We start from the raw sequence: 23,495 nt of genomic DNA, 5'->3' as shown, positions 1-23,495 counted from the left end.
TCTAATGTGGATGAATGGTGCACGTAGCTGTGTGAGATCACTTCCATCCTGCTTTTCTGGGAGAGGGTAGCGGTGTTAAATAATTTATTTTATAGTTTTTTAAACATTCTAAAAGCTTTTTATTTCAAAGATATAGTCAGTGTATTCAGTAGGCATAATGTATTGTGAAGTTGCTTCAAAGAAGGTAATGCAAGTATTACATACAGCAATTATAAAACAGTGCATTGACATAAAATGGAAATGTACTTCTGTACTTTTGCTCGAGTAAAAATCTGTCTTTAAACTTCCACTTGTAATGTAGCAGTATCTGTAATGGAGTTGTGTACTTTATCCACTTCTGGACACAACACAAATGAATCGCTCCCCTGCTCTAGCAGGTTTACTAATCAAGCCATCTTATAAACCTGCCATTGTATATTAGGAATATTGTTGGCTCTAAATTGCTAAGGTTTCTCTTCTTTAAATCCATATAACTTTTGTAAGAAAAATGTTACATCAACTGTTACAGTGCATGGTTTTAGAGTGGAGAAAATTGAATAGGATACAGAAAATGCTTAAAAACGGCCACTGTTTTTTCATAAACATCTACTATGGTAATTATTATCATCCTAAAGAAATTATTTGCAAGATTACTGTTCAATCTTTACATTGTTTATATCTTTACACTGCCAGATTGACATGTCCCGAACATAAGAACGAAACAGATTGAATCCATGAAGGCATGGCTCATGTTGTCTGGGATCACCAGACGAAGGCGGCCCTCTCTCGAAGCATACGCACACCGAAGCGCTGCCACTCTCGCTGGTGAATCCACAGCTCCTGCGTGGTGTCCAAACACGCCAGCACTGCTCCACCCTTCCATGCTATCACACGAGGATCCATGTCCTGCACGGGAACATTAGATTAAAAGATCTTCAATCACGATTTATAAAGACACTTTACTGCTTTTATTTAAAGCAAAGTCATCAATGGCTTCTTTTAAATCCTGCACTCACACACACATCGGTTTTCCCACACACCTTTGGTCGTGTGATGACATCGACGTTCTCCACCAGACAACGGAAAGATGGAGGCATCTTATTGAGGATGCGATGCTGCAGAAACTCTTGTGCTCCGTGAAACAGCAGCCCGCCACCAACTAGTAGAATACAGCTGTACATTTTACGCTTGGTTTCATCTGAGGCTGTGAAAATAAACCCATAAACACATGCTGTAAGGCTTCCATGAAGATATTTTGTAAATGTATTACCGTAAATATATATTTATATATATATAAAAATCTACTTGAATATCAAAATGTAATTTTTGATTAGTGATATGTATTGCTAATGCTTTTCTTGCACCCTCAGATTCCAGATTTTCAAATAGTTGTATCTCAGCCAAATATTGTCCTCCTAACAAACCACACATCAAATGGAAAGATTATTTATTCAGCTTTCAGATGATCTTTTTAAAACAAAAAGACCCTTATGACTGGTTTTGTGGTCCAGGGTCACATATATGTGTGTGAATCTTCATGTTATGTTTCAAACCAAAAATATTTTTGGGGCAAGAGGTTCAGACCAGAGCATGTGAGCGGTGTGACGCTCGCGTGACGTTTTCAGCTCGATGGACGTGCGCTCCGCTCTCCAGTCGCTCTATCCGCCCAAGCAAGGCTCCGTTCATATTCCACTCACACTCGCCTTAAACCAAATCCCACTCAGTTCCCGCTCCGACATAAAATTACTGTTTGTACCGAAATTCTTGGATAATAGTCTACAATTACACATGCTGATAAATATCAATTATCATGTTTCAAAACTAAATTCTTCTTCTTAATTGTATTAATTGTATTAATTAAAATGTATTAAATATATTAATCTAATCTTAGCAAACATACATGCAATGCAAAAAAAGTGTATTTGATTTTCGTTCACTTTATTTCAGTGAAAATAGCTGCTGTTGTTGTGCAATAGAGCATTCAAAACAGGCTCATTAAAACACACACACACACACACACACACACACGAGATGAAATGTGCATAGATCTTTACACAATACACCTGGATTATAAAGCCTGTGAAAAGCAAACGCAAGATAAAATGCACTTAAATAATGCTTAGATTATGAACTGGGTTGAGCGAGTGCAGCAGAATCTTCAGGAAGGTGCTCAGCGCTCTTAAGGAAATATTACCGCTCCGCTCACATGCTCTGGTTCAGACAGAATCATTTCCCTTTGCTGCACCTTGTAAATATGCAGAATATTTTGCTTTGTCGAAAACAAACAGAAAAACCCAGATTCATATTTCATCAGCTTGCTTTTTGGAATTCATGTTAGATTCTTGAGTTCTGCTTCAATGTCCTGCTCAGTTTCGCTACAACTCTGATCAAACCCACGTCTGTCATTTTCTGAAGAGCTCTATTAAGCTTCTTAAGATGTGTTGGATCACTACTGAAGCTTCCCTGTACAAATTCACTTTAATCATTGAAAAACCTAGAAACTACCTGTTTTCTATACGGTTTCTTGCTCTGCTTCAGCTTGTTCTCTTCTTTCATATCTGAACATTTGTATAGGGATTTATAATAAGAACAAAGAGAACAACACTTTTACAATAATTATTACCCCACGCAATGTCCAAAGTACAACCCAAGTTAGAGATGGCTGAAATTATTTTACCTAATATTTTTTTAATAGCACGCCGAACTTCAAGCTTTAATCAGGGGGTCAGATTTGCCCCCAGGTTTTGGGAGGTTCACCCATGTGATGGTAAAGGCAGTATTTACCGCAGGAGTCAATGCTGTGTAAGATGGCTTTATCCACACCAAGAGCCCGTCCCTCAAACTGAGTCATGGCCGTCTTCCTGGACAGCAGAGCTGACGATGTTTCTTCTGCATCCGCCCCGCCGACGAGGCACTCGGCTTGAGCGTGACCCAAATCCAAATCCTGAGCAAGATTTCCCTTCTCTGATGGGTCGCACATGTTGGATTCCCCCTCAAACCCAGCAGGCTTCGGGAATAATTTGCGGTCTGTTGTGGCTTTAGAAGACTGTGTGAGAGAGAATCACTGTGAGATTACACTCCTCATTTTCCACCTGTTCAGTTTCAACAGGCTAAATGAAGAGAAACATAGTGTTTAAAGGAATAGTTCACACGGAAATAAAAAATGACTAAAAATTGACTCATCCTCAGGCCATCCAAGATGTACCTGAGTCTGTTTCTTCATCAGATTTGGAGAAATACATTGCATATTACATCACTTGAGTCCAAACTAGTGGTCGACCGATATATCGCCAAGGCCGACTTGTCACAGCACTAACATACTGATGCTCTTTTGCTGTTCTGATTGCTTCTATTGTCCTCATTTGTAAGTTGCTTTGGATAAAAGCGTCTGCTACATGACAAAATATAAATGTATTCCAAAATAATACTTCCTCCAGTGAAAAAGTCCATCACCTTTTGTCCTCTCTCATCAAAATCCAGCCACATATTTGTTTAGAGTGGTTTTGCCTTTTGTGCAGATTTCTCTCCTGATTCAGATGAGAGTTTTTATTATTGATAAAGTAATTGTATTGAAAAACAACTTAATAATGAATTTGTTTTTTATAAACACGCTGATTTTGTCTTCTCCAGATGTTCACTGATGGACTGGAGTGCTGTGGATTATTGTGATTTTTTTATCAGCTGTTTGGACTCTCATTCTGATGGCACCCATTCACTGCAGAGCATCCATTGATGAGACACTGATGCAGTGCTACATTTCTCCAAACCTGATCCCAGGTCCAAACTGGTTGTGTGTTTGCTGTTGTGCATTAGTGGCCACGATGCAGTGATTTTCTCTTGACACAGATGTAGAAGCTCAAGAGCTGTAGAGAGTTGTACCTGGTCTTGTTTGCTCTGTGTGGTCAGGAGGAAGTGCTCATCATGGGGATCCTCTGTGTCTCCTTGAGAGCGATGCAGCAACGATGTCATCTTCTGCCCCACAATCCCAAACGCAGCGGGGTAGAATAATGTCATGGGAGCCTATGAAACACACAGAACAATGCAGGTGTCAGTCAGCAGGCAAGCACTGAAGCACCACTAATGCACAAGAGCGGTCCGTCTCTACCTGGAGTTTCTCATCTCCTAACCGTAACTGATACAGCAGCACTGGGGAATCTGGGAAACGGGTGCGAAACTCGTGATCTTGCAGCCCAGAAATATCCTGAAGAAAAATCAACAATACAGCAGATGACAAAGCATAATATGCATATAATACAATATGATGTAAATACTGAACACACAGACATATATTCATTTATATTTATACACCGCTGAACCCACACTGAAAGAAGTGGAAGAAACCGTTAGAGCGGCAAGATCCAGCTCCGCTCCCGGTCCCAGCGGGGTCCCCTATAAGGTCTACAAGCAGTGCCCGAAGCTCCTCAGACGTCTCTGGAAGATCCTGAAGGTGATCTGGCGGAGAGGGAAAGTCGCTGCGCAATGGAGGTACGCTGAGGGAGTCTGGATCCCGAAGGAGGAGGGCTCTTGCAACATTGATCAGTTTCGCATCATCTCGCTGCTCAGTGTTGAAAGCAAGATCTTTTTCAAAATCGTGTCCTAACGTCTGACAGACTTCCTCCTGAAGAACACCTACATTGACACCTCAGTCCAGAAGGGAGGAGTCCCAGGAGTACCTGGATGTCTGGAGCACACAGGGGTGGTGACACAGCTGATCCGGGAGGCTAAGGAGAGCAAAGGAGATCTGGCAACTCTCTGGCTTGACCTGGCCAATGCCTACGGGTCTATTCCACACAAGCTCGTTGAAACCGCACTGGTAAGACACCATGTTCCTGTCAAGATCCGCAACCTCATCATGGACTATTACAACAACTTCAGCGCACGAGTCTCTTCAGGCCAAGTAACATCCTCCTGGCACCAACTTGAAAAGGGGATAATCACTGGCTGCACAATCTCTGTATCTCTCTTCTCACTGGCCATGAACATGATTGTCAAGTCGGCCGAGGTGGAATGCAGAGGGCCCAAGTCAAAATCTGGGACCCCTCAGCCCCCCATAAGAGCCTTCATGGACGACTTAACAGTGATGACAACATCTGTTCCAGGGTGCAGGTGGCTCCTCCAGGGGCTTGAACGGCTCATCTCCTGGGCAAGGATGAGCTTCAAGCCTGCTAAGTCCAGGTCTCTGGTCCTAAAGAAGGGTAAAGTGTCCGACCGTTTCCGCTTTGCCCTGGGAGAGACCATGATTCCATCAGTGACTGAAAAACCAGTCAAGAGCTTGGGGAAGTTCTTTGATAGCTCCCTGAAGGACTCAGCTGCCATAAAACAAACCAAGTGCGACCTGACTACCTGGCTCACAGCGATTGACAGATCTTGCCTCCCCGGAAAATTCAAAACCTGGATCTACCAGCACGGAGTCTTGCCAAGAATACTCTGGCCCCTGTTAGTCTACGAGGTACCAACATCAACAGTCGAGGTTCTAGAGAAGTCTATCAGCCAGATCCTCAGAAAATGGCTGGGGCTCCCTCGGTCCTTGAGCAGCATTGCCCTTTACAGCCATTCCACCAAGCTGCATCTTCCTATGAGTGGACTATCAGAGGAGTTCAAAGTCACCCGCTCCAGAGAGGTATTGATGTACAGGGACTCCAGAGACACAAAAGTCGCAGCAGCAGGAATCCTCGTGAAGACCGGGAGAAAGTGGCAGGCGCAAGAAGCCGTCACTAAAGCTGAGGCACGACTAAGGCACAAAACACTGGTGGGCTCCGTGGCAATGGGACGAGCAGGTCTTGGTTGTTTTCCCAAGCCACGTTACGATCTGGCTCGTGGAAAAGAGAGGCGCAGACTGATTCAGGACGAGATACGAGCAGAGGTGGAGGAAGAACGTTACACCAAAATGGCCAGCATGTCCAAACAAGGAGCGTGGACCAGGTGGGAACATGCAGATCCATGCAGAATAACCTGGGCAGAGCTCTGGAAAGCAGAGCCATTTCGGATCAAGTTTCTTGTCCAATCCGTCTATGACGTCCTCCCAAGTCCAGCTAACCTGCACACCTGGGGCCTGGCAGACACTCCTGAGTGCAAGCTGTGCCAGAAGAGGGGCACACTGGAGCACATTTGAGCAGCTGCTCAAGAGCGCTAGGGGAAGGGCGGTACCGCTGGCGCCACGACCAGGTGCTAAAGGCTTTGGCGGACTCCATCTGCACAGCGATCCAGCTCAGCAAGACCCAGGCAACATCACAGCCACTTCTCTCCGCCCAGACATGGTGCTAACATCTGAGTCTACCAAGCAAGTGGTTATCCTGGAACTAACTGTCCCCTGGGAAGACCGTATTGAAGAGGCCCACGGGCGCAAGAGGGCTAAGTACGCAGGGCTCAGCTCGGAGTGCCGGAACAATGGCTGGAAAACTCGCTGCGAGCCAGTCGAGGTCGGGTGCCGAGGCTTCGCTGGCCACTCACTGCTGCGAACCCTCAAACTCCTTGGAGTGAAAGGACTGCAATTGAAAAAAGCCACCGCAAACATCTTAGAGGCCGCAGAAAGGGCTTCTCGGTGGCTGTGGATCCATAGGGGGGATCCGTGGAGCAACATGCCACTTGGACACAAGCCGGGGACTGATCACCCCCGGCTGGGTCGCCCGGGTGAGGGTGTATGAAGATTAAAGACCCGAAACACCCTATGACCTCGGGTTTTTCACTGATGACGTGTCCAAGTAGCACCAGAAGGTGTATTCAAACTCATACAAGACTCAATTTCATTGTTTTTTCCACTAACTGAACTAGTTTTGGGATTGTTTTGTCTTGAGACTTGTGGGTATGTTTCACTGTAGTATAACAACATTTACAAATGACTGTATTTTACTTTTTGCATTAAATACAGCACTTTCATGCCATTTAAGAGCAAAATGACAGCTAGGGGTGGGCGATATGACCAAAATCCTTCATGGTATGGTAATTTTATTCCAAAAGAAGAATATATATCTCGATATAACTACCGTATTTTTCGGACTATAAGTCGCACCTGAGTATAAGTCGCATCACTCCAAAAATGCGTCATGATGAGGAAAAAAACATATATAAGTCGCACTGGACTAGAAGTCGCATTTATTTAGAACCAAGAACCAAGAGAAAGCATTACCGTGTACAGCCACGAGAGGGCGCTCTATGTCTTCAGTGTAGACTACAGGAGCACTGAGCAGCATAGAGCGCCCTCTCGCGGCTGGAGACGGTAATGTTTTCTCTCGGTTCATTTCTCTTAGTTCATTTCTCTCAGTTCATGTCAAATTAATTTTGATAAATAAGTCGCACCTGACTATAAGTCGCAGGACCAGCCAAACTATGAAAAAAGTGCGACTTATAGTCCGGAAAATACGGTATTTTTATTTTATTTTTGTTATTAAAAACAATAAGAAAAAAATTACAAACACAATAGAACAAATAAATATGAAATAATCTTATACTTTTTTCAGCTACTGTAGGCTAGGTTTATTTAGCATGTAGTATATGTATAAATATTACAGAAATTGACTAAAGTGTATAAATAGAAGACTGCAGTCTTCACTGTTTCAATCAAACATGAACAGAGACTTATTAAAGATCCAAAAGTGATTCAATCATGTGCAGTGAGTGATTAACATTAATAATGGCAGACAACAGCAGCTCAATTAGACTGATGTCCCTTTAAGACAAATCCAGATTTCACTTCACTGTTTACATTTATTTAACACATAATCGACGGTGTTCACGTGAATACTCCACATAACAGGCATTTTGACAAAATTGTGTTCGTATCTGACCATTAAAGCACAATAAAACACTAAAGATTGAGGAGCTCTCAGTGTGTGTCAGAAACACTTTTTCTAAATAACTACATGTTTCTTTATCACTCAAAGGTGTATATAACCTTTAAGTAATATTATGTTACCCAGATACCGTGATAACGATAGACTATAGACACTTTATTCCACAGTAATGATGTATACTGTCATACCGCCCAGCCCTAGTGAATACTGACTAACAGGTCACCTGATCCAGATGGCAGAAGGACTCTTTGAGCTGCTGCAGTAACATACAGTCCAGTTTGTTGCTGAGTTGACATTCTCTATAGGGAAATCCAGCTCTCTGCATGAGCCAGAAGAAACACCGCGTCACATCCGAGCCTCCGTACGCAAGACACAACCTGCACAAAAAAAACATGCATTCAACAGAGACGTCACAAGAGCTCAAAGTATTCTTGATAGTGTTTACTGTGCTGCATGACAGTAAGAGATCGTGAGAGCACTACACATAGAGCTGCAAGCTTCAGAAAAGTCAAATACAGGACAATCATGGTTCAAAAACCAAAACAGCTTGGTCGTTACTTTAAAAAAAAAAAAAACTAAAACTTATATTTAACAAACAAAAAATGCTCCAGAATAGTTTCTAAACTAACTTAATAATAATAATAAAAAAATAAATAATAATAATATATATATATATATTAGCTGAAACAGTCGTATAAGCTGTTAAGCTGTTTAGGGAAGGTTTAGCTGTTCAAATCATCCTTCATTCAGACACAGTGAAGATCTGATCAGAATCAGTGTAGAGGGTCGAGTCTGGAAGATTTTGATGCTAGAGAGAATGTGTCCAGCTGGTTTAGCCAAGGCCAAAGGTCAAGAAGGCCAAACTACAGGAGTTGTCCATCCGAGGGGCATGTGACTGCAATCGAGGATAGCCCATAAGACATTGAGCCATGAGATGTTCAGTTTGAAGAGCTTAAAACACTTCATTTAGATTCTCTTTTTATTTCATTTATCTTGAGATGTTTTATGTTTAATTTTTCAGCTCAGTGAAGCACTTTAGGCACCAACACTTTTTCAATAAGTTACCTTTCTTGTAGAACTGGGCTTCAAATAAAGAACTTTACGTTGACCAGATTGTTAGTTAATCATTTCGGCTACTAGTCAATATTGTTTATATGGACAGCGATTTAAAAAAAGTGAACTTGTAAAACTGAGGTGTTAAATGCAATACGGTTGAAAATTTGGGTGCAGATAAGAAAAAATGTTGCTAAGCCTAGAATCTTGACACCATATAATCATGCATTCTTGATTGTTGGTGGTTTTCCCTGTTGGGAAGAGGTAAATTTTTTTTATTTTTACAGTTGATCACTAGGTGGCACCATTTACCCTTTAGATAGGCCTGTGCAAAAAAAAGCTTAGTTTCTGACTTGTTTATGGAGGATAACAGCATATTATAGTGTGTGTGTGTGTGTGTGTGAGAGAGAGAGAGAGAGAGAGAGAATGAACTTGGCAATTAAAGAGTACAAATCTTGGATTTTTTAAAAAAATTTAGTAGTTTGATTGAGGACTGAGGTTTATTAATAGATTTTTACAAACAATTTGATACAGCAGTTTAATGTAGTGGATGTTTTCATCCCGAACATAGCGAAAGGGTAGTGAATTTGAACGATACACAAGGGTTAAATAACCCAATATTAACTTCTTACTGAACTGTTGTATTAGGTCAGTACCACATTTGCACTCATGTGATATTGCACTTAGACCATTATTCATGTGATATTGCTTAAATATGATGTAAATATGAGACAAAAACTAAAACGGCCATTTTTCCCCCGTATCTTGAATTTTAGGGACTAACTACGTTTCTAGGCTCCAGTGAGTTGTTGTCCTGCCTCATGTTAGTCATCAATCAACTGTATGAAATGTTTGAGTTTTACAGAGGAAGCAGACCACAGTCTTCAGAAAAGATGAAACCCCATTAACACAGTACACAACACAGTGTATAATGAAGTGCATCATCCCTACAGTGTTTCTCTCACCTGGAGCTGCGGTGGGACACGCCGTCCTCCACACAGCACACGCTGGTCTTCTGGTCACCAACATCCACCACACACGCACTGCTCAGACCGCTGCCAAAGGTCACACACACCGACTCCTGATGCACAACAACAGCTACAGAGGAGATCAAGTTAGGCTGTGTTACAGTGCTGGACATTACACCGATCTCATGACACACACTACTGTTTTGCCTTTTAATTAAAAAACTATGTAGTTCACTATCATGCATCATAGAGTTAGGAGAGATGACTGATAAGACGATGGCGAAGAATCTGAAATCAAATAAAAAAATCTAAAAACATAGGGTTTGTTGAAGGATTTTTAAGTTCAAACTTAGGACCCGGACAAATACAGTTAATAAACTGTAAAAAGCATTTAAACAAGTTTTTACAAAAACTTTTTTTTTTTTTTTTTTTTTTAAATAAAACGATACACTTCATATTTCAGCCTTTAAACCATTTTTAAGAAAATGGATGAGTCAAAAGTATGAATTATAATATTACTTTACACAATTATTATCAATACATTTTTATATTAATTAAATAAATACATTTTACTGTTTACATTTTTATAGTGCATTATCCTATCGATCCACAGTTCACACTTACAGCTCTGTGTGTTTGCAGTGTAAAACAGGTTGATTTTCACATTGGTCTGAACAAAAACCACAGGCTTATTGAAGATGCACATCCATTCTCTGCCAGCAGGTGGCGCTTTGGGAACGGCAGAAATAGAACCGTTATATATTCAATGAAATCAGAGCCTTTTAAAGTTTGTCTCATTTCATATCACAACTGTGGTCTTTCCGTCCCCAAATTTAAGACCTCTTGAAAACATGAGACTTTCTTGTACAATTGAACACTTTTTGGTATGTTTTTACATTTTAAGGACCCCTCAGGAATCCTGCAATATGTCAATGTTTAATGTAAGTTTATCTTTGTTATGTTGTTGTAGTGTTCAATAAAAAAATAAAATAAATATTTAAATGATCAGTTACATTTTAAATTATTTTTAGTAAAATATTAGTTTAGGGACCAATTCCCACTATGTACTAGTTACTTATTAGCATGCATATTACTAGCATATAAACTAAAGGGAAAATCCAAAGATCTTCCATTTATTTCTGTTGCACTATGGTTATATTCAGAACCTCACACATGACGTGGAATATATATTTCCATACTAGGAATTAAGAATGTTTCAATGATTTACTAATTTGTAACATTTTAAACATTCAATTCAGGAACCTCAAAACAGCTTGATTTTAGAAAGAGGATTTTAAAAAAAATTGTGGATTTTTATCATTATAGGGTGGATAAACATTTATCTTCAAACATAACACAAGAACATTTTGCATCCGATGACCCCTTTAAGAAAAATAACTCCCCCACCATTTTCAAACATTTGATCGATCAAGATATAAAGATGTAATGTATATATAGATATAAGATATAAAGATCCAAGCGTCACTGACAAATATCTTACATTGTAAAATATGCCATTTAATTGAAAACTCTGCTGTTGTCACAAGTTTATTAATTGGTGGGAAAGAAATCTCACCGTGGCATCCCTAGAACAATTAAAAGGTGTCTCTGTGTGTGTGTGTGTGTGTGTGTGTGTGTGTGTGTGTGTGTGTGTGTATGTGTGTGTGTGTGTGTGTGTGTATGTGTGTGTATGTGTGTGCTTCAGAATGAGACCTTAAATGGACCACCACTGACTAAACACCACAACTGATTCTCATTTCATTGAAACAGAATGCTTTCTGATGTCCAGTCCCCTAACCTTTCAGAAGCATTACATTACATTATTCATTTAGCTGCCACTTTTATTGACTTACAATTGCTTTATATATGTCAGAGGTCGCACGCCTCTGGAGCAACTAGGGGTTAAGTGTCTTGCTCAGGGACATTAAGATTTTATTCCTGCAAATATAACAACTTCTGAAAGCAACAGAACATTACACGGTAAAAATCCATCACAAATGGTCAGGAATATGATGTGTACATGACGGGAGGTGACATACCTGAGAAGCCCATTTTAACCAGCAGCATGTTGACAACTTCCTTCACGTGTTGCCTGTTACAGATGTCTGGGATCAGAAGGATGCATCTGTAATACTGAAAAAACATCAAAATATCTAAACAAAGTCGTCAAATCATTCAAACCGAGGTGCCAGTGAAATGAAACCCGGTCAGTACCTTCAGGTCCTTCAGTGGGATTTCTAGAAGCTTCTGTAGAGCGTGAGACCAGATGGTCTCCAGGTCGGCCAGTGCAGCGGTGAGAGAGCCGCCCGGCCCACTGTGGATGTTCAGGTGTCCCCTGCAGACGGGCCAGTGGATGCTGTAGCAGTCTGCAGGGTTCACATACAGCGCCTGAGCTCCAGAGACAGAGAGGGCGGTCATCACATGTCCAGCAGGCATGGCTGAGCTTCTTCTGTGTACGTGCACTGACCAGTGTTTCTAAATAAACTAAATCTGCCAAGGCTTGGATTAAGCCGCTCGATGCATGAGGACTTCTTTAACAAGCTCTTCATGAACCTAAGCTTGATTTTAGTTTTGGTTGAGTGGACTAATAATGGAGGGAGCGACATCTCTCAGCTGTCATTAAAACACCCTCAGTTGTGTATCAAAAATGAATGAAAATCTTACGGGTTTGAAACAACATGAGGGTAAGTAAAGTTTTCAGAATTCAGCGACATGCTAGTAACTTGCTAATCATGCTAGAAACATGCTAGCAACATGCCAGTAACCTGCTAATCATGCTAGAAACATGATAGCTACATGCTAGTAACTTGTTAATCATGTTAACAACATGCTAGTCCCTTGCTTATAATACTAATGACATGCTAGTATCATGCTAGCATCATCTTAGTAACTTGCTAATCATATTAGGAACATGCTAGTCACTTATTAATCATGCTAGTGACATGCTAGTCACTTGCTAATCATGCTAGAAACATGCTAGCGACATGCTAGTGACATGCTAATCATGCTAGAAACATGCTAGCGACATGCTAGTGACATGCTTGTAACTTGCCATCAAACTTAAAACTTTTTAAACTTTTCAAACTTTTTCAAACTCTCTGGTCAGTCAACAACTGTTTAAAACTTTCAGGCTAGGCTTTCTCAAGCCAACCTAAAGTTTGTCTTAACAAACATTTTTGTCTAGTTTAAATTAAAATGATGGCATGGTTATGCCGATTAAAATGATTTTAGATAAAACACACAACGTTCACAATAAATGAGCTTTTCTATAGGCAGCGGTAACTGCAGTCCCGTGTTTTATTTTGATTGCTTTCATTTTAACTTTTTTTAAATAAATGATATATATATATATATGTGTGTGTGTGTGTGTGTGTGTGTGTGTGCGCAAGGAAACAACTGGGTCAAAAATGAGACTGTGATAATTGTGTCATGTGTTACTTTAAGTTTTCCGTAATTTAACTGTGATATGATATATATTTGAAGAAAACATCTCATATAGCTGCTGTTGAAACATCCAGACAAAAAGAATAAAGATGCCAAATTAAATAGTTTTGAGGGTGCTTATATGTTTTCATTTTACAGTTGTATGATTTAATTCAATATTAGCCTTTCCGTAAGATGTCGTCACATTTGAGAGAGCAGGAGCTCTGATTATTGTCAGGCCGTTTATGACTTTGATGAGCGGGTTCTTGTCTCACCTCTTCTCCGACCAGATACTCGGGCTGATGTGATGTGTTGGTCCAGTTCACTTTAGAGTTTGGGTCTAGCACAGCAGGCCGTATTTGTCTGTTGTATAATCTGGCCTGGAAACACACACTCAGAATTGACCACAGCATTCACAGGAAGAGCTCACAGTACAGATCCATCTTCAGCATGATTCACCTGCTCTGCAGACACCGGGGTTCTTCTCACACCGTTGGACATTTTCTTGGACCAGATCACCTGGTCCACCATTTTCAGCCCATTTTGTCTCTGCTCGTTGCTCTCTGCTGACTACAGCATCAGTGAACAACAGATGAGCGGAAATATACAGTTCAGTCAGCCACTGATGTACACTACCAGTCAGGCTGGTAAATGTTTTAAAGAATTTTCTTCTTTTAAAATTTTAAATAACTGCTTTCTATTATTTCTAGTGCATAATGTTACAGAAGCTTTTTATTTCAGATAAGTGCTGATCTTTGGGTCTTTCTATTCAACAAAGAATCCTGAAAAAACATTACTCAACTGTTTTAAATATTGATAATAACAATAATAATCAGAAATGTTTCTTGAGCAGCAAATCAGTATATTAAATTGATTTTTGTCGCTGTGGATAAAAGCATCTGCTAAATGCAGAATTTAAATTTTTACTTTATTTTATTTTGTTTCTGAAGATCATGTGACACTGAAGACTGGAGTAATGCTGCTAAAAATGACTTGACTGGTAGTGTATTTTATTAGCTACATTATTATAAACGTTCACCAGTGTAGTGTTTAGCATCACATTATGGAGAGGCAGAGATGTTACTTGCATTCAGTCCGTCTCGTAAGAGGCACTGGTCCTCGTAGTGGCGCTGACCGCCCTGTTTGTGTCTGCGGGCGATGACATGAGGAACACTTATGGGCAGGGTGTCTGTAGCACGCCCCATCCGCAGAGTTCTGGATCCGGGATGAATCACCACAATGAAGTTGGCTTGAATTTGCTGAAAATGACAATCAACATTTAAGAGAAAAAAAACATACTTCCCTAATATCACACGGAGACGTCTATTTGAAGTCTGCATTGACATCTGGAAGATGTATTGTTAGAGTGTTTGCTCATCTGTAATACGTCAGATGGATGTTTCCTATCAGATGTCAAACAGATGTTTATTAGGAGCGCTCTGATTGGTCCGATCACTATTGGCCGATAAATCACTATGGGATGATTGAACAGAGGTTATAAGACTGATTTATACAGAGGTTTCAGTCAGCAGTTCAACCAAAACCAAACTTTGATGATGTGCACATCTCTTGCTACAAAAATGAATGACCATTTCAGATTTTTACAATATAAATCAGATTTGGAAATAGATTTCAGATTTTGAGAAGCAAACAAGAATGTGTTTTCATATGTAGGAGATGCAAAATAGTTCTGACCATTATTAAATAGACATGAAAAACAACGGTTACTAGAAGAAATTAAATTTCTCTTAGGAAATATAATATATACCGTTAATATGATAAATAATAATGATAACTATTCTGATATTGTCACTTCTTGCCTTGCTGTTAGTGTAAGAGGTGCTGGCATTGAAAGTGCTGAAACGGTATATTTTGTTTTCACTTCTGTTTATGATATGCTTGTGAATAATGCAAAGAAATACACTATTATCTGTATTATATAATAATAATACTGTTACCTCCTGTAGTGGCTCTGGCACAGCTGCGGGAACTATGGGTCTCTTCACTCCGCGCTGCTCTTTCTCTTTCTCTTTCTCTTTCTCTTTCTCTCTGTCCTTCTCTCTGTCTCGTCCATTCTCCGCGTCTCTGTCTGTTTGTGTCATGATGCTGCTGAGCTAATTAAATTAAGAGTACATTTATCCACAAACTGCTTGATACATGAGACTGTTTAAAGCAATTATTTCCCTCCGTCTAGTGGCGGTTGGCAGACCAGCTTTAGGTACAGTCCCGCCACCTACAGGGCTGGAGAGTAAAACACGCCTCGCCCGCCTGTCTAACGGAAGTTGACTCTTCATAAGCGCCACCTACTGGACGTGTCATGTGCTGCGTTAGTGACGGAGATATCTCACCGACACGCGGAGGGGAGAAAGTCTGACCTGATATTTTGATATGTTTATTTGTTCGACAGGGAAAGCTGTGCACAAACAGAAACACACACACAAATATATACATATATTCATTTATTTAAAAATATAAATAAATAATAAAAAAACCTCCCCAGAAAAAAAGGGCACTTTCTCTCGAGGAAGAAAATATGCGTTCACTCTTTGAGGTCATGTGCCTGGTTCTATGGATGGTTTGCCCTCCAGGTCTTTGAGCTGGTCACGTGACTGAAAGCTATAAATTGCACCTTTAAGGAATAGTTCATCCAAAAATTTTAATTTGCTAAAAAAAAAAAACACAAGTGTACTCTCAGGCCATCCAGTAGTTTTTTTCATCGACACAGAAAATTAGAAATCAACAAGCAGTGCGAGTGCATATTTCTTTCCTGATTCATACAATACTTTTTTTTTTTTTTTCACTGGAGAAAGAAATATCATGGATATAGGACTTGTATTTGAGCTAGAAACCAAGCCAAAAACATCTTAATGATGGATTTGTTCATTACAAAACACACGGCTTCTCACTTTTCTCTTAACTCTTTTCATATTTGAATACTATGATACGATTGACCAAAAGACTCATCTTAATTGCTTGGAGTGTTGGGTTGGTGTCTAGGGCACATTCCTTCAGTGGTTTGCATCGTATTTAAATGACAGGATGGTTGTAGTGCACACATTGGCTCTTTTAGTATGTGGCGTTCCTCAGGGGTCGAATTTGGTGCCACTGCTGTTTTCTTCGTATATGCTTCCTTTGGAAACCATTTTCCAGAAGTACAGTATTTTATACCATATTTAGGCCAATGATCTTAAAACGTTATTGTCCCATGTGCCTAGCTTAATCATGTTATTTGGACAAAGTATATGAACGTTAATACTGACATTAGGCTCTGGCTCTCCAACAACTTTCTTCATTTAAACGAGAGTAAGTCTGAGGTTCTGATTGTAGGTTCTCCCTTGTGACCTACCTTTGCTGGTCAGCTAGGATCCCTGTCCTCAAAGCTTGATAATCACGTTAGGAGTCTGGGGTAATTTTGGATTCATCACTAAATTTGAATAAACAGATTAGTGCCATTGTGAAAGGTAGTTTTTATTTTTATTTTATTTTATTTGAGATCAGTTGCTAAAATTGTGCATTTTTAAGGTTTTTGATGGGAGCAAGAAAGAGATACATTACCCCTGTACTGGTATCCTTACATTAGCTTCCTGTACATTTTTGGACTGATTTTAAAATTCTCCTGTTTGTTTACAAAGCGCTCTCTGGTCTTGACCCCCTTTTTATTCCATACTCTCCTCCTTTTTCTTGTTTTTGTTGTAAAGCACTTTGTCTGTAAATGTGCTATAGAATGTGCAAACTCATGTTTGCTCACTTGCTTTTGTGAAGATGTTAGTTTTTCCAGGATGTTAGTTGAACATCTTGATGGGTTTGCTTCTTACAAACATGCAGCTTTTTAGCACCACCATAATAATAATGTCACTCCTGTTTGTGTAATAGACTGTCTCTCTCAAAAGCATCCTAAGATAATTTTATCGTTGAGGCCATTGGTTGTAATGGTTTTACAATCTACTGAGGGTTATGATGCTTTGGAAAACACAACCCAGGTCTCTCAATATTTTTGCTCATAGAGTGAATAAGATAATAATCATTTAATTAACAATAGAATATTAAGTAAATTGAAGCACTATTTAATAACTTGAAGACAGAATTAACTGTGCTGTATGTAATGTAATGTAACTGCTGGATAAAAATCTTTCCAGATTTTCTTGACCGTAGATACACTAATAGAAGTAATAATAGCCATGAGTCTGGACAGAACCAACCATCTTCATTATAACTTACTTTATTGATGCAAAGGGTTCATACAACTTTACTTTCGGAAGATATTACTAAAAAGAGAGAGAGAGAGAGAGAGAGATATTTAAGTTATGTAACCTGTGAGTGTATGTATGTGTGTGTGTGTGATATTCTCTGATGACGGCTGGGGTCTGGCTCCCATGTTCAGTCGCTCTGGCCCCTCAGACGAGGAATTCCCAGAGTAACGTCAAGAAACTGCGTGACAGCAGCGGCAGCCGAAGGAAGAGGAGTGTGCCGTACTGAGTGTGTGTCTGCAGCGGAGCCCTATCTGAGCGGCATGCAGCCTACAACCAGCGTGTCACACTCCTGTGCGCCTGCATCGCTGTGCAGGCGTTTACCTGCAAAAGACAGACACACAGACGGTTTTTACTGATGAACTCCTCTCAGTAAAGCCCCTTTCACACTGCCATTCCGGCAAATACACGGGTAAAGTGTTCCAGATTTTGCACTTTCACACTGCCAGTGATAACCCGGGATATGTGCGTGCTTTCACACACAACCCGTAAAGATCCCGTAACGACACGTTGACATCATGGCGTGACGTGTAATGTACGAGTCGAAAATGTTATACTTTCACTGAAACAAAGCGAACGATCTCAGCTCCAGCGCGGAAAGTGAGGAACTAACTCATCTCTGCTTCATTACAGTTTGCACATATTTTTTTGTCACGAACGTTGATCTTTCTTCAAAACAGCCGGTAAAAGAGTCGCGCGATAACTCGCGTCATCACTTCGACACGGCATTAGATCTGGCTTTTGTTCACACAGCACTCATCCCGGGATTGAACCCGGCAATGTTACTAGGTCCCCGACCCCGGTTCAATGCCAGAATCAATCCCGGGATGTGTTTGCTTTCATACAGAAGGCGACCCGGCAATGTTCCGGCAATATGCTGGGTCCGACGTGCAGTGTGAAAGGGGCTTAAGTTTTTGTCAGGTTGCTCTGCAGGCTCTTCACTCTTCCTCACCTTCCTCATCCTCCTCCGCCCATAGGAGGAGGGGTGGGACCTGCACCGTGGTTGATTCTGCCCATCCGCCGGCGCCCAGGGAATCCAGGAGGACTGCAGAAACACACATCACAGTGTAAACACACAGAACCTGATCGAGTCATGAGTACAGAGGCAGTGGTTCTGCTGATGAAGGGTTGAGACGCACCCTCTGCCATCACTGAAGCGAGACGATGCACTGTTGGGTCCATCTTTAGACCGATCTGGCTGAACGAGAGTCTGGAAGCTGTGGAGACATTACACAGATCATTAGCTCGGGCAAGTCGATCATCACTAGTGACCTGAGCAAACCTCTAACACTAAAGCTGTGTCACACCGCTCCCTGGCCACTATATAGTGCACTATATCTGATGTAGTCCTGTCTGAATTCACTTCATTTCCTACATTCCTTTACTACGGTTTACCCACAATGCATTCTGATTTTGAGTCTACAACTGATGTACACTCGCTCCAATCGAGTTTGAAAGAGATGTCATTTACATCTTTCTTATTTCTGCTTTAACATTTATTTCATACATTATTTACATTAAAATATCTTGTGTAGGCATTAAGTCAGTTTAATATTTGACTAATTAATTGAGGTGGTATCGTTGTTAACTTAAAAAAATGATGATAATTCGGTGGATGATTTAAACATTTTTGTTAATCACCTGTAGGTATGGTTTTCATGCTGATGTAAAATTAACAGTCGCATGAGGGCACAAAACGCTGCTCGGGAGAGTTTTAAGTTACTAAAAATAATACAATTCTTAACATTATGAATATGTGTTAATGTGTATTAATTTTTGTCGTCAGTATTTCACTTGTATTTAATGATTGTGAACAAAAACATTACAAAACAAATACATTTTCAATTTAGGCAAACTATTCCTTTAATGCCATATCAGTTTCAACGGGTATATTTATAACAAAAATATGAAATTGTAATATCACATTATACAAAAAAACTGTATAAACCTGTCAGTTTAATATCTGACAGACTTTATACAATTTTACACAGTTATTTATATCCTTAACAGTTCCTTATTCACCCTTATTTCTGAATTAAGGACAGTAAAGTAAAATATGCTCAAAGTTATTTTAAAGAATAGATAAACTGCAGTGCTTTACAACTATAGGACAGGAAGAACTAAATAAACTTATCACTGTATCTAAACCAACAACATGTTTATTAGATCCTGTACCCACTAGATTATTACTGAAAGAGTTGTTACCTGTAGCCGAAGAACCGCTTCTCAATATCATTAACTCGTCGTTATCTTTAGGTCACGTCCCAAAACCATTCAAGCTGGCGGTTATCAAGCCTCTTATTAAGAAACCAAAACTAGATCCTAGTGTACTGGCAAATTATAGGCCTATTTCAAATCTTCCATTTATGTCCAAAATTTTAGAAAAAGTTGTGTCTGCTCAATTGAGCACCTTCCTGCATAAAAATGATCTGTATGAAGAATTTCAGTCAGGTTTTAGGCCCCACCATAGCACAGAAACTGCACTTGTTAAAATTACAAATGACCTGCTCCTTGCGTCAGATCAAGACTGCATCTCATTTCTAGTCTTACTTGATCTTAGTGCTGCGTTTGACACCATAGATCATGACATGCTCATAGATCGATTACAAAACTATACAGGTATTCAAGGGCAGGCTCTAAGATGGTTTAGATCCTACCTCTCCGATCGCTACCATTTTGTTTACTTAAATGGGGTGTCATCTCATTTATCATCAGTAAAATATGGAGTGCCACAAGGATCCATCCTAGGTCCCCTTCTATTTTCAATATACATGTTGCCCCTTGGTAATATTATTAGAAAATACGGAATTAGCGTCCACTGTTATGCTGATGATACTCAGCTATATAACTCAACGAGACCAGATGAAACTTCCCAATTATCTAAGCTAACAGAGTGTGTTAAAAATGTAAAAGATTGGATGACAAATAATTTTCTCCAATTAAACTCGGATAAGACAGATATTAATTATTGGACCAAAAAACACTACACAGAATCTTGTAGATTACAATCTGCAACTAGACGGATGTACTGTTACTTCCTCTACAGTCAAAAATCTGGGTGTTATATTAGACAGCAATTTGTCTATTGAAAATCATATTTCCCATGTTACAAAAACTGCATTCTTCCATCTTAGAAACATTGCCAAGCTACGAAACATGTTATCTGTTTCTGATGCAGAAAAGCTAGCTCATGCATTCATGACCTCTAGACTGGACTATTGTAATGCACTTCTAGGTGGTTGTCCTGCTTCTTCAATAAACAAGCTACAGGTCGTCCAAAATGCAGCAGCTAGAGTCCTTACCAGGTCAAGAAAATATGATCATATTACCCCAATTTTACAGTCTCTGCACTGGCTACTTATTAAGTTCCGTATCAGTTACAAATTATCATTACTTACCTATAAGGCCATAAATGGTTTAGCTCCTGCGTACCTAACTAGCCTTCTACCACGTTACAACCCATCACACTCCCTAAGGTCACAAAACGCTGGACTTTTGGTAGTTCCTAGGATAGCAAAGTCCACTAAAGGAGGTAGAGCTTTCTCACATTTGGCTCCCAAACTCTGGAATAGCCTTCCTGATAATGTTCGGGGTTCAGACACACTCTCTCTGTTTAAATCTAGATTAAAAATGCATCTCTTTCGCCAAGCATTCGAATAATGTATCTCTTAAATTGTGAGTGTAGTTGCATCTGATCAAATGTGCATTCTTATTCTTTAGCTTGGGTTAAACTAATTAATTTTACTTTGTTGGAACAGCAGCTATGCTAATGATGTCTCTGTTTTGTTTCTCTGTTTCTGCTGGGATCTTCATCCCGTGGTAACTAGGATTTACACAAGCTCCAGTCTGGATCCAGAACACCTGAGAAGAGATGATGCTGACCCTCAGAGGACCCCAGATGATGCTAACCCTGAATCAACAGAACTAACAAATATTGCCACAAGTGTGACTGCATCATATAATAATTATTAATTATTAACAAAATTATTAATGTTCATCGCCTGGCTGACTACGTCTTGTATTAATTTTTCTAAAAATCCTGTCTTACGTGCACAAACTGACAGTCACTACTTATAAGCTATTACTAAATATTGTAGAAACATAATTTTCTGTAAAGTTGCTTTGTAACAATTTGTATTGTAAAAAGCTCTATACAAATAAAACTTGAATTGAATTGAATTGTCTCGTTCATTTCATTATGGTTAGATCAGTGAACATGTTGGCCAGGCAATATAAAAACTGAAACTAAAGTTACTGTCCCAGCTGACCAGAGAAAACACACATCAAACTAAATGAACTCACAACAAGCCGATGAACTCGACGGCCCCCCAGAAGAGCTCACTGAGGAAGGACAGGCTCCAGGGCGACCGGGCCCTGCTGTCCAGAACCTGACCTGAGGACAGTGAGACATCACACACAACAGACCAGATGAGATACAGACCAGAGAGAACACAACTGAGGAGAGAGAGACATCACACAACAGACCAGATGAGATACAGACCAGATGTGTCACTGGACGAACAACGTGTTGAGTTGATGTGGTGCTGCAACATTACGAATCCTACTATGTCGACAGCGTATTATGAATATTTAATACATCACGTTCGTAAAGGCATAGGTTGTATATACGGACGAATAATGAATATGTAAACTGGTGAAATGTAAAGACCGTCAGATTAATTTAATAAATATTCAGGAGGAGCTGTGTGTGTATTCAGGATTCACGCAACATTCCTCTAAACGTGACCCGGATATTATGACTGTAACACACAGATGTCGGTCTGACCGGATCGTGAGGGTGATTAATACAGATATAAAGTCTCAGATCGGGCAGAGTGACAGACAACAGCTGTAACGTTACGTTAGTAATACTGGATGTATTAAACAAACTTATACACTGATGCTAAATCACATTTTTAGTCACGTATGATCATTTATTTGATATAATAACAATGGTGCAGGTTTGTCAGCAAAATTAACATATTTTTTTTCTTAACAAAACAAGAGTTGTTTTTAGCACTTACCGTTTGACACATAAACCATCGTCACTGTTGTTTAACCGGAAACTAGGCTTCTTTTCCGGTACTGCGCGCAGGCGTTATGTGGTGACGTTTATTACAGTCAAGGAAGGGCCATTTAAACTTATTCATAGAACAAATCTAGCTAAACCATCATATATCGCAAAAGAAGGTTGCTGTAAACTGTACCTTTTGAAATAGATGCTGTTTATTTTATTTGGTATTGGCAGTTTGATTTTATTTTCACCCATCTGAAGTCGCAAAAACCCTAGCTGTAGTATTTGATCAACCTTGTCTTATTAGCTAAATTGCATATTCATAAGTGTATAGGACTGTGACATTAAAAAAAAAAAAATCAGACATCGTTCATGTAAATTCATGCAATGGTTTTAAATATATTTATATATTATAGCCTAAGCATATATACTGTCTGAAGAGGCAAAAAATAAATAAATAAAAACCCTTCAAAATGTTAAGGCATGACATTGCTTTACAGTTTACAGTGCAGAAGAAATAAGACAGTTTTAGATGAAGAGACTGCAGGGTGCACTTGACAGTATCCTACACTAGCTGTTGAGGGTGAAACACCTGCACCTGTTACAGGACATGAAAATGAAAAAAAAAAAAAGGAAGAAAAACAGTCAGACCACATCTCTGAGATATTTCCCTGCTGACTTAAATGATTGTGTTTCAGAAGCAGTTTTGGTTCTAAATAAGAAAGAGGAACTGAACCAATAATGTGTTGCGGTAGATTACTAATTTTGAGATGTGTGTGTGTGTTCTGTATATGTGGTGTATGAGGACAGAAATGTGTATGATGACATTGGCATAAGGCAAACATGGTTTAGGAGGACACTTACTGTGTGTTTGTAAAAAAAAATTGCTTAAAAACAACAACAACAACAAAACATGCTAAACAGTGTTTTTTAAATTATTATTATTCAAAAATTGCCAGTAGTTTTGCCAATTTTTTTTTTCTACTGTACAAACTGTATTTTCTATCCCCTTACCTTTAGA

General features: G+C 39.7%; 1 protein-coding gene and 1 pseudogene across 1 annotated transcript; both read right to left on the bottom strand.

Moving 5' to 3' along the window:
• Positions 1–501: 501 nt before the first annotated feature.
• actr8 (actin related protein 8) lies at positions 502–15,430 on the bottom strand. Its single transcript, XM_059502995.1, has 13 exons — positions 15,172–15,430; positions 14,298–14,472; positions 13,673–13,779; positions 13,489–13,593; positions 12,005–12,178; positions 11,830–11,923; positions 9,788–9,920; positions 7,993–8,146; positions 4,085–4,180; positions 3,859–3,999; positions 2,764–3,025; positions 1,020–1,183; positions 502–885 (listed from the first exon to the last, which is right to left on the bottom strand). Exons 1-13 carry the CDS (start codon positions 15,313–15,315, stop codon positions 742–744), a joined length of 1,893 nt encoding a protein of 630 aa, XP_059358978.1. The 5' UTR covers positions 15,316–15,430; the 3' UTR covers positions 502–741.
• Positions 15,431–18,408: 2,978 nt separating this feature from the next.
• Positions 18,409–22,616, bottom strand: LOC132097056 (selenoprotein K-like; annotated as a pseudogene).
• Positions 22,617–23,495: the final 879 nt, after the last annotated feature.

This window comes from Carassius carassius, chromosome 21 (genome assembly GCF_963082965.1).
Source record: "Carassius carassius chromosome 21, fCarCar2.1, whole genome shotgun sequence".
In the NCBI taxonomy this organism is placed as follows: Eukaryota; Metazoa; Chordata; class Actinopteri; order Cypriniformes; family Cyprinidae; genus Carassius; species Carassius carassius.
This window is presented reverse-complemented; position numbering and strand designations above follow the sequence as displayed.